This window comes from Seriola aureovittata, chromosome 5, assembly GCF_021018895.1.
Source record: "Seriola aureovittata isolate HTS-2021-v1 ecotype China chromosome 5, ASM2101889v1, whole genome shotgun sequence".
NCBI lineage: Eukaryota > Metazoa > Chordata > Actinopteri > Carangiformes > Carangidae > Seriola > Seriola aureovittata.
In genome coordinates, this window is record NC_079368.1 from 9,668,756 (window position 1) to 9,679,594 (window position 10,839).

Here is a 10,839-nt window from a genome sequence, read left to right on the forward strand (position 1 = left end):
ATTTAAAAATCAGTTATTACTGATTAGCTGAGTCGCCACAGAATATTTAGTTATTGTCTTAAAGGCAATTCTTATTGAATTTATTGATTTATTTATCATAATTTGAGCCTGCATAATGACTTATCGTGCCTCGGTATATAATATATGACTTTGTAGATTGTTCTTTGTCTTTGACTTAATGTAGCTATTTACGGCTTTACACACCAGGTACCTTCCAACTTCATGTTTTAAGTGGCTCATAAAATAAAAATAATATATATTGCAATAAAAAATAATGGCGTTAACAATGTAAAGCAGAGAATCATGTTTACTGCTCCAGTCACCAGTAGGTGGGAGCACTGATCGCTACTCTCGTTTGGGTTGCAGTGTATTGAAGCCACGAAGAAGAATGGTGTGAACAAGGAAGTCGATATTTTACAGGAAGCCAGCGTAAGCTGCTTTTGTTTTGTTTTCTCTTTGTTTTTCTGTACCAAATCGATGGTCGTTTTTCATCAGCGTAGGTAGTAAAGTAGTTAGTATGTTGTAGTTTATTTAATTTGTCTCTATTAAGTTTATTTTTGTATGACAATCGGTGACATTTGGCGTTAGCCGTGAGCTACCCTCAGATCCCAACAACAGAGCTAACAGGCCTGAAGGCCATCTGTCTATTGTGTTTCCGTCAGTCAGATACTTAACCTGTTTTTATCAAGGACGTAGTTGTAAGGTTACACATCGTTTAGAAACATAATATATCACAGTGAACAAAGCGACCGGACTGCTGTCATTCGTTGATCGCCCTGGTAACGTTAGCTCTGCGGGCTAACTGGTTGTATTGTGGTTAGTCAGTCGACTGACCTCAACGTTACCATCGGAGCGTTTAGTGCAGTCACATTACCGACAGTAAGGGGACAACAGCACCAAACACACAATAAGGAGATTGGATGACCATGTACGCCCCACCGGGTTCTACTGTTCCTGGAGGCCGGAGGAGGAGAGGAGGCACCTCCCTGCCCAAGCAGCCGGAGCGGAGCCTGGTCTCGGCTCTTCCCGGAGCTCTGTCCATCACAGCGCTGTGCACCGCTCTGGCGGAACCGGCCTGGCTCCGGGTTCATGGAGGCACCTGTCCTAGACAAGAGCTGGGGGTGGCAGATGTCTTGGGGTACATTGACCCCAAGCTTCTCGATGGTGAGGACCAGCACATGCTTGTTAAAACCAACAGCAGAGATGAATCTGGTATAGCTCACTTGTAATGCCTTGTGATGTCTCTGTGTCCTCCAGATTACTGTGTGAACCCGCAGACCATCTTGCTGCTGAGGGTGATCGCTGCCTTCTGCTTCCTGGGCATCCTGTGCAGCCTCACTGCTTTCCTCTTGGATGTGTTTGGACCCAAACACCCAGCACTAAAGATCACACGCAGATATGCATTTGCACATATTCTCACAGGTATTAATCTGTCATACTACAGTTGTTTTCAGGTTCTTTAAGAAAAGACAATTTGTCATTTGTGACTACTTAATGTTTGTTTCTCTGTCTCTCATCAGTGTTGCAGTGTGCCACAGTGATAGGCTTCTGCTACTGGGCCTCGGAGCTCATCTTATCACTACAACAGCAACATAAAAAGTACCACGGCTCTCTGATATACGTCACTTTCGCCATCAGCTTTTACCTGGTGGCCGGGGCAGGTGGAGCCTCTATCCTTGCGACAGCCGCAAATCTCCTGCGCCACTACCCCACCGAGGAGGAGGAGCAGGCTTTAGAGCTGCTCTCGGAGATGGAGGACAGCAGTGAAACTTTTCCTGCTGATTATGACATTGCCAATCAGTTTCAGCCACCACCTGCATACACGCCCTAATGCCGCCAGACTGGCCCTGCTAACACACGCTTCTCTCTCAGCACGGCTATTGGCTTGATGAGCAAATCCCACTCTTTATCAAATGGATATCTTTGCAAATACTCTCTGTAATGAACACAGTGTGTGCACAGTTAGTGCACAGACTCCTTGACTGACAGTGCTTGGGTGCATGAAAGCTTTCATTAGTGGTGGCAGAAATTTAGGGGATGATTCTTTCTTTCGCCACTGAAGTTGTTCGTAATTTGCATGTAAATGGCTTTTAGGATTTGGTCCTTACATGTAAAACAAACTCAACTGCAAGGAGTGCTCAACATGGCTCATCACAAGTAATTGATGAAACAGCCACAGTCTGATCAATGCCATTTAATGAAGCTGAGCTGTCGGCAGATTGTCAGCGGTTGTGTTGCTCTTCGTTGGACGTGGATGGGGCTTTGTTAAGCATCGTTTTGATTTAATTTTTGATATGCTTGCCATGTGTATGATTTTATTTTACTGATACATCAAAAATGCAGAAATACACTGAGAAGATTGTTTTAGACGTTTTCTTTTATATGAAATATCAAATGGACCTTATTTATTATTTAGTTATATGTGCCGTGTCCTATTTCCTTCCTTTTGCTTTGTAGACATCTGTCACTGGTTTAGTCTTATTTATTCACATCTGTACTTGAAATAATACTAGGAAATTGTCAAAAAAAATGTGAGACAGGTCTTTGTGGTGTTTTTTTTTTTTTTTTTTTTTTTTTTTTTTAAAAGGATCATGGCATGTGTTGTATGTTTTTAGAGCTAGCAGCCATGGAGAAATGGAGAAACATTTTTGTATGTTTCACAAGAAGGGTTACAATTAGTAACAGAAATTTCACCACGTAAGTCGGTCATGTCATGTTTCCTGGATTTAATTTCAAAAAGAAACCTTATTTGTGTTTTGTGATTGCCATATGTGACAGTTTCATGTGTTTGCTGTGCATGAGGTCTTTTGTGTGCAAATTTTAAACCTCTTGGCAGAATCGTGTGAACATCCCACGTAAGTTGCCAGTTGAGGCTTAAAATTGTGATTGATGTGGTGATCCTAGTTGGTTGTATATTGTTCTGTTCACACCATTTTCTGCATTTTGTTCCTCAAAACCGTTGCTATACTTTCATCACCAGTGTGTAAATATTGATTGTTTATACATAAAAAAAAAAAAGTGGTCATAATAAAGTAAATGCCATATTTTGCCTCACGTTTGTCATCTGTAACTCGACACTGAATCTTCCACCAAGTGCAGCCTGTAGGTTGGAGCTGTGGTTTGGATTTAATGGAATATTGACTTTGACATTCCCGTCTGACCGAGGTATTTCTGGGTTTACCGTCTAGACGTTGTAGACGCAACTTGGCATTACAGTGAGTAAGAGCCTTACAACCTAATAGACTTTAAAGGGCATACAGTATGCCTTGTGCTGTATAAAGGCATTGTATATACTGTATTGTTAGAAGCATTTTCAATAACTGCACACAGATGCAGAGTGTTGTGGGAAAGTCATCAATATTATTATGATTATTAGCAAACTGCCCTGACATGTAAAACTATAGTTTTAAAGACTTTTTTTTTTTTGCATTGTTTCTGCAGCTTTCTCCACTCAGATACTACGTCAAGAGTTGAAGTCTAAATGGGTCAAGATATTTCATGGGTAAAAGCACTACATGTTTATCTTACTCTCCAAAGCTAAAGTGCCATTATGTGGCCAAATAACTTAAGTTAATCAGATGAATAAAAAAGGTATTAATAGGGAAGGGTTTTCATGAGGTGAATAGGCCAGTCAAGGCTTCTGAGAAAATAGAGCTTACAGGGAAACGTCACTTGGCCACACTCTAGTGGTATATATACAGACAGCCACAGCAGAATAAATACTACAACCATCTAAAGTCTTTACGGGCTCGGTGGCAAACTGTTGAGTCATATTTTCCTCCTAACACAGTGAGACTTAATCTAAACCATGCTGGCAACCAGGACTTTGCTGTCCAAACAAACACTGGCTGTTCTCTCTCGCCAGCCTGCCTGCTTTGTTCACCACGGTGACTATGGCAATTGGGGAAATACCAATGTTGCAGTGGTAAGTGAAAGAAATCAACAAAACATCAGGCAACAAAAAGGTAGGCAAAATTCTAGTCTGGGCATTATTGTGATTCGTGAATCACAATGTGTTCCAGGTTTTCTCAGGATGTGGCTGGTGGGATGGGACTGATGTCCATGAGGGAGTCTAGTGAGTATGAGTCAGGACAGGAATATTGCATTAACATATCGCCATGCAGAGATGGTAACTCACATCTCTTGTCTTCAGCACCATGTACCACCTCAGCCGTAATGGTGCTCGCTTCCAGATGTTTTCTCCAAATCAACAGCAGATGCATGTGATGGACCACATGAGAAAGCAACCTGGCTCTGGCGAGAACCGGTAGGCTTGTTAGGAAACACTGATGGATCTGGGTCCCAGAAGGGTCCAGTGACTTATGTGACTTTGTATGTTACTACATCTGAATTGACTAATTTCACAAGGTAGTATTTATGATTATTTCTGGCCATTACACAGGAACATGATGACGGAGTCAGCTCGTTTCAGTCATGGTCAGGGAATGATGCAAATGCAGGACCTGGCCAAGCTGGATGTCAACAGCTTTGATGCTGTCATCTTTCCTGGAGGCCACGGCATCACCAAGAATCTGTGAGGATGAATTAGATGCGAAGTAATCGCTGTGAGGATATGGAGTGTAAAATAGAGTAAAATGAGATAGAATACAAGCAGGCATGGTGAAGATGGAGTACTAATAGTCGAATATAACTCTCAACTCTTTAGATCCTCTTTTGTGAAGGATGGCAAAGACTGCAAACTGCATAATGATGTGGAAAGGGTGCTTAAAGACTTCCACCGTTCACGCAAGCCTATTGGGTATGTATCACCTAGTCACTCTTAATCTATCAGTGCTGAGGGAGCAATACTGTAAATCACTATTTATGTGTGATGAGTAGATTCAAATAGCAGGGGAGCATTCTTTTATTTTTAAACATAAACAACATAACAAATTTTGGGCAACGCAGTCACTTAAAATTAACATTTTAAATCTGAACATGAGGCAAAATTGCAGACTGTCATTGACTGGTACCATACTTTAAATCAGATTAAATTAGATCACATTAGACTAGATAAACACCAGATTTAAACAATCCCTATAATTGAATTGGGACATTGGAGCAGCTGTAGAAAGGAAAAAGTGAGAATACAGATTGAATACTTAGCTTTTATGGATGGGAAAAAAAAGAACAATCAATCAATATTTACATTTTGCAGAATGTAAATAGGCTGTAAATATAAAAAATATAATTAATATAAATATAGATAAAAGAAACTCTTATTACCATTGCATTAGAATTTAAACTGTGATATCATCTGAATTTTATTTGGTTTCACATGGTCAGTATGATGTTTCCTAGACACTAAATTTTACTTTTACCACATATACCACCACTAAAAATGATTATTCAAACACCTATGGCATAAACAAAGGTGTGAAGCAACTCAATGCCGTTTTGCTTACACATGTGCATTTGCATTTGTGTTTCATGATGGTAAAACTATATATTCACAAAAATATCTATCTAAAATATAGAAATGTGATTAAAAAAAATCTGCATTAAATAACTGAACTTGAAAGACTTTGGTTTCAGAAAGTGTGTAAAAAATGACGTATTTGAAAAGTGGCCACATTGTCACAGACTGTACTGAATTTAAACCTCAGCAGACCGTTGCATACACTGTCAACAGAAGTCATTAGAGTTTTTAACATTTATGTTTCTTAAAAATGCTCTGCAGATCAGAAATAGCTCACTCTGATTTTTTAAAAGCATACTGTGGCCATACTGTGTCTGTATGTTGTGGTCATACATCTACTCGATGCATTAACTAACTGTATCTGTGGCTTATTTACTGAAAAATCATAAGGGAGACACGTTAATGGAAGAGAAAAACTAAACAGCCTTTACTCTCCATATTTGTGGAACATGTAGAATACACAGATGACTATTTGACTGATATTATGTCCAGGTTTGTCACTGTAACAGCCAAATATCACTCTCTTTTTCCACTCTTTCTATCATTCTTCATGCGTACTAGTATCATCTGTCAGCGATCAGAGCAGACACAGCAGGAAGAGCAGGTGCAGTGAAATCATTCTTTACCCTCTGAAGAGGACAGTTCAGGTAGTGGCACGACAAGAAAGCAGCGAGATCAGGCAAACTAATCCACAGGGTTAAAGCAGGCAGGACAGAATGAAGGCAACATATAGTATGTGATCTGACTGATCCTTTAGGCTGCCACACTGGCACAGGGGGACTGATGGGGTGATGAGGTGCAGCTGTGCAGACAGGTGACAGGGTCAGGAGAGAGGACACCTGGTGGCCAGATGTAGAATTTAAACTGAGATGACAGGAGATGCATGATTACAGGAATTAAAGAGTGGAGTTGGAAGTTGAGGAGGAGCAAGAAGAGGATGAAGCAGCTTTCACCATGACAACAGAGGTTTATTTGACTTAGAGTCAGCTAGTGTAATCCTCTCCTATTGCCATTTATCCCTGTAAAGAGTTTAAGAAAATAAAGATCATTTGACCAAAAATGAAAATACAATGTAAAAATGATTAAGAGCAATGACAATTATCAAACATGTGCAAAATGGACGTTGCTGTGCAATGTAGGAGTCAGAATTATCACTGGGTTTCACATGTTGCTGCAGCAGACAGATGCCGCACTGCTTTCAGATACACCCAGTTCCATTGTTCTGTTTTGTCAGAGCTGTAATTGCTGTCTTGTTAAAGTGATCTGTCGACAAAACAAGCAGTGTATAAATTTAGAACCACATCATCTCTCAAAGCAGTAATTTAGCCCTTGGTGGCAAACCTTAAGACAGCCCCTCTGCAGCCCCCGCCACAATGCAAACTGTTCCTCTGCTCATGTGTGTCCTCAGATTTCATCAGTGTTTCACTACTGTTTGATTTAGGAGAATAAAAGACAAGATGTGAATCATTTGGTTACACCCTTACCTAAGAACTGTTTTTTTTTGGGTTTTTTTACAATTTATTTGAAAACAAGCATGGAGTAAATGTGCTATACTTCCAGAGCTTCAATGAAGCAATCCTGTTAGATCACAAGGCATTACTGCAGTGAGCTGTGGTTTTACATTGCCTTGAAAGTCTCGGTTAATTCCATATACAAACATTTTATAAGCTTGACGACTCAGCTTTTAAATGCACTAGTCTCATGGTCCTGGTACACTTGAACAAAACAGAGCCATTTTTAATGTTATTAGTAACACCTGTGTTTTTCCTGCAATGAAAAAGGTGTAAATTTAAACAGCTATTTCAACTGCCCAGCAAAATGTACACCATTCCCTTATGTAGACTACATAGAGCAGCAGATAAGCGTGTATATGAAAGGTATTGTGCATTTTATGACTAAAGCATGAAACTTTCTCCACTTAACCATTACGTTTATTTTCAGACATGGAGGCGTTTCAGATATGACCCCCAGGACAGGGCAGAAACCCCTGGAGCAATGAATGTAGTCCAGACCAAACTAGCATGCTAGCTTAGAGTGTTCACTAATGTACCAGCTAGTCATGTGATTCCATACAACAACTTACAACTTTTAACAAGCTATAGCTACCTTAACACCTGGAAATGGTGGGCTCTGCAGTCCCCCTGCAAAATTGGTGCTCTAAGCAAAATTATGTCACATGGCCATAGCAGCAAATACGCATGTTCATGCAATTTTGGTAAAGATGATTATAATGGAGAAATGGGGCAAAAACTGGAGAAATGCAATGCTGAGGTCAATGACCTCTCAGCGTCACCAGAGGTTAGATACAAATTATCTCCCTGTCTGAAATAAAACCTTGGAATATGTAGATTATATGCTGAAACGTTTATGCTTTAGTCATAAAATGCACAATTGTCAATTTGCCCCACTAACAAGATGTCACTGGACTGTACTGCTGAAGTCTCCAATAAATAAGTATAAGCATAAATAGCACCTATATTTCTTTAAAGGCACAGCACACCCACACAGGTGTTTCCACTTCGGCTGATTACATCTGCGCTAAGGTTCATGCTGTGGGAGGAGCGACGCTGACAATGATCTGAGGTCACCAAACTACATATCTTTGCCGCTTGCCCCTCCCCTCTCATTCTATTTCTGTGTTTCCGGTTTGTTTTTACTGTCAAGTATCCAATGAAAATAACTGGAGCGTGATAGTGATATGAGCACACACCCACACAGGTCTGAGAGAAGGTCCAGTCATGTCCAGGAAGGGAGAACTCCTGTGTGGGTGGACCATACTGTGGGTGTGTGCACGGGGGCTTTAAATAACGTGCTGTTACATCAGATGTGGTCTAAGACTGCTGTTTAAAATGTGGAAAAGGGATTAAAGTTAATTAAGTTCCTGTTGGCATCAACTCCAGGTTCCTTTGTCATTGAAACAGAAGTCATGTCAGGTAGCAAGGACAACTACTGACTTAAACTACACTGAAAATTCAGTTTAATGCTGCTAATCCCACTAAAACTGCACAAACTAGTGTGTTTTCGTTCTCCCTTGGTTTTATTTATTGGCAAATGGTGATGATAAACAGCTGACAGTCTGTATTCTTGTCTCATACAGTAATAGTAGTTTGCACTGAGCTTCACACTGCTTTCCCAGGGCTCTGTACTGGGAGAGCTTTTCTTTCTCAGGCTTCTACCCCCTCCTGTTTGATACTGTTAAGGCAATTACTCTCACACCCTGATCAGTCTTAATCTTGACTTACTAAAAACCTCACAACACTTGTCTGCTCCTGTTTTCAGACTGGCCAGCATGGCTCCTATGCTGGCCTGCCGTGTGCTGCCCGGCATCGAGGTGACCATGGGCTATGAGCGGGACGACAACACTCGCTGGGGGAACTGGCCTCATACAACCATAGTGCAGGCTATAAAGAGCATGGGCGCACGCCACAATGTCCGCGAGCCATATATATCCTTTCAAAAATCTCTATTTAACATGTGCATTGGTTAACAAAATCTACATTTATTTGAGTTCATGTTGTCGTTATTTTTCTTCCGTATTACCTCATGCTTTGACCTTAACCTTTTCTTGCACGAAGCCTATGTGGATGAGAAGAACAAAGTGGTCAGCACCCCCACCTTCATGTGGGAAACAGAGTATCACTATCACTATATTTTTGATGGTATTGGAAATATGGTCAAACATGTCATGCGTATGTCAACCAAGTGAGCTGAGACAATGAGCCAGAAAAAGCAATATAGGAAGTTGGTGTTGATAAACAACATACATGTCTGTATTGTGATGAATTCTTACCTGAAACAATATAAATGCTTTAGTTAAAGAGCAGTTGGCTTGTTGTGTGTAATTGATGGTATTGGGTTATATGGATAAACACGCCACATGTATAGTAGGTGAGCCACATGTATGAGTCCAGGTAACATCGACAGAGAGCAGATCTGCACTTATGGGTCATTACTATTACTATTCACTTTGACCCATGTTTGGAACTGGAGACATAATTTCTTAATCATGACAGGCAGGGAGGAGTTCATTGTCCTCACAGTGACACATCTGTGTAACAGTCAACGTGATCAAAGCTGAAGGCTGACCTTGTAAAAGATACGGTCAGTACTTTAATGACAATTGCTTCTAATCTTTTGTCAGTTTTACGTAATATTACAGATTCGGGATCAAGACAAAAACACCAAAACAGTACATTACAAAATCTACAAACATACGACAAACAAACCAATTATATGTCTTTGGTCTCATTTGGACTAAACCACTGAATCCTATGTTTGGAATACACACATACGGTACAAAACTATCAGATGTTGAATCTCTCATCCAAATCCTTGAAATAAAAAGTAATGTCATGGACAGTTTCTGGCAATGTTGTGCAATGTTTCCTTGTCACATCCTTCTGCATCCTGCAGTAAGATGGCTCATTTCTCCCCTAGGATAACTCAGTATCAAGCAATATGCCAAAACACAGGAGGTAATTCAAGGATGAAAATAGCACAGTGACTCTGTCAACAACTCAGTCAGTTGGTACTCACTACTTCAGTCCAGGCTGATATATTTAATAATATTATATATATTATATATAGTAATATATAATTAGACATTCATGGTCCCCAGGGGATTTATCAAATGATCCCCAGACTTTTACTCTACCATCACTAAGGGATTGATATTTTTGGCTTTTAGTGAAATGTCTCAGCGACTACTGGATGGATTGTCATGAAATTTGACACAGATGTTCATGTTCCCCTTAAGATGAACTTTAATCACTTTGATTATTCTTTGACTTTTCATGTAGCCTCAACTTCAGGTCAAATCCCCATCAGCCTCAGCTGTACTACTACTACAGCAGCTGTAGATGGTGAACATTGCACCTGCTAAACATTACCATGTCAGCATTGGCGCTTCAAGTGTGCTCACATTAGTATATAGCTCAGAGCAATTCTATATTTAAGGCCTTACAGAGCTGCAAGCGTGACTGTAGATTCTTACTCTCTTAGTTTTAGGACTTTTACAGTGTGTATGGATTTCCAAAGCAAGTTCATGAGGAGAATTAAAGAAGTGGAGCGCAAAAAGGTAGAGACCTTTTAAGCCTGCTTCTTTATGTGGCTAACACAAAATATGTGATTGCTATACTGACACAAACATGTACACTGAATATGGATAAAATTGTTTCACTGGTGAGAGCCACACCACGCAAGTGTGTGATTGAAAGTTAATATGAGAGAAGCATCTCCGGTGTTGTGCCTGCCAACCCTAGCTGGTACCTGGATAGGTGAGTGGCATGCACAGGTTTCACTGAGAGAAGAAGAAAGGAGGGATAAGAGAATAAATGAGTGTGAATAGGAATTGGCAAAGGAAGGGATGAGAGGATGGATTAACCAGGTATAGGCCGGCTTGACGGATTATCACAGGTGTG

General features: G+C 40.4%; 2 protein-coding genes across 2 annotated transcripts; both read left to right on the top strand.

Moving 5' to 3' along the window:
* The first annotated feature begins 371 nt into the window (after window positions 1-371).
* tmem127 (transmembrane protein 127) lies at window positions 372-3,044 on the top strand. Its single transcript, XM_056376874.1, has 3 exons — window positions 372-1,164; window positions 1,258-1,422; window positions 1,521-3,044. Exons 1-3 carry the CDS (start codon window positions 921-923, stop codon window positions 1,829-1,831), a joined length of 720 nt encoding a protein of 239 aa, XP_056232849.1. The 5' UTR covers window positions 372-920; the 3' UTR covers window positions 1,832-3,044.
* A 676-nt stretch (window positions 3,045-3,720) lies between these two features.
* On the top strand, window positions 3,721-9,768 carry gatd3l (glutamine amidotransferase class 1 domain containing 3, like). Its single transcript, XM_056376920.1, has 7 exons — window positions 3,721-3,925; window positions 4,023-4,075; window positions 4,154-4,267; window positions 4,403-4,534; window positions 4,667-4,759; window positions 8,699-8,864; window positions 8,991-9,768. The coding sequence occupies exons 1-7, from the start codon at window positions 3,809-3,811 to the stop codon at window positions 9,123-9,125; spliced, it is 810 nt and encodes a 269-aa protein (XP_056232895.1). The 5' UTR covers window positions 3,721-3,808; the 3' UTR covers window positions 9,126-9,768.
* Window positions 9,769-10,839: the final 1,071 nt, after the last annotated feature.

Coding starts and splice junctions, on each gene's coding strand:
- tmem127 (XM_056376874.1), top strand. CDS start 921: ATGACCATGTACGCCCCACCGGGTTCTACTGTTCCTGGAGGCCGGAGG. Junction 1,165..1,257: donor TGACCCCAAGCTTCTCGATG/GTGAGGACCAGC, acceptor TGTGTCCTCCAG/ATTACTGTGTGAACCCGCAG. Junction 1,423..1,520: donor ATTTGCACATATTCTCACAG/GTATTAATCTGT, acceptor GTCTCTCATCAG/TGTTGCAGTGTGCCACAGTG.
- gatd3l (XM_056376920.1), top strand. CDS start 3,809: ATGCTGGCAACCAGGACTTTGCTGTCCAAACAAACACTGGCTGTTCTC. Junction 4,760..8,698: donor CGTTCACGCAAGCCTATTGG/GTATGTATCACC, acceptor TCCTGTTTTCAG/ACTGGCCAGCATGGCTCCTA. Junction 8,865..8,990: donor ACAATGTCCGCGAGCCATAT/ATATCCTTTCAA, acceptor CTTTTCTTGCAC/GAAGCCTATGTGGATGAGAA.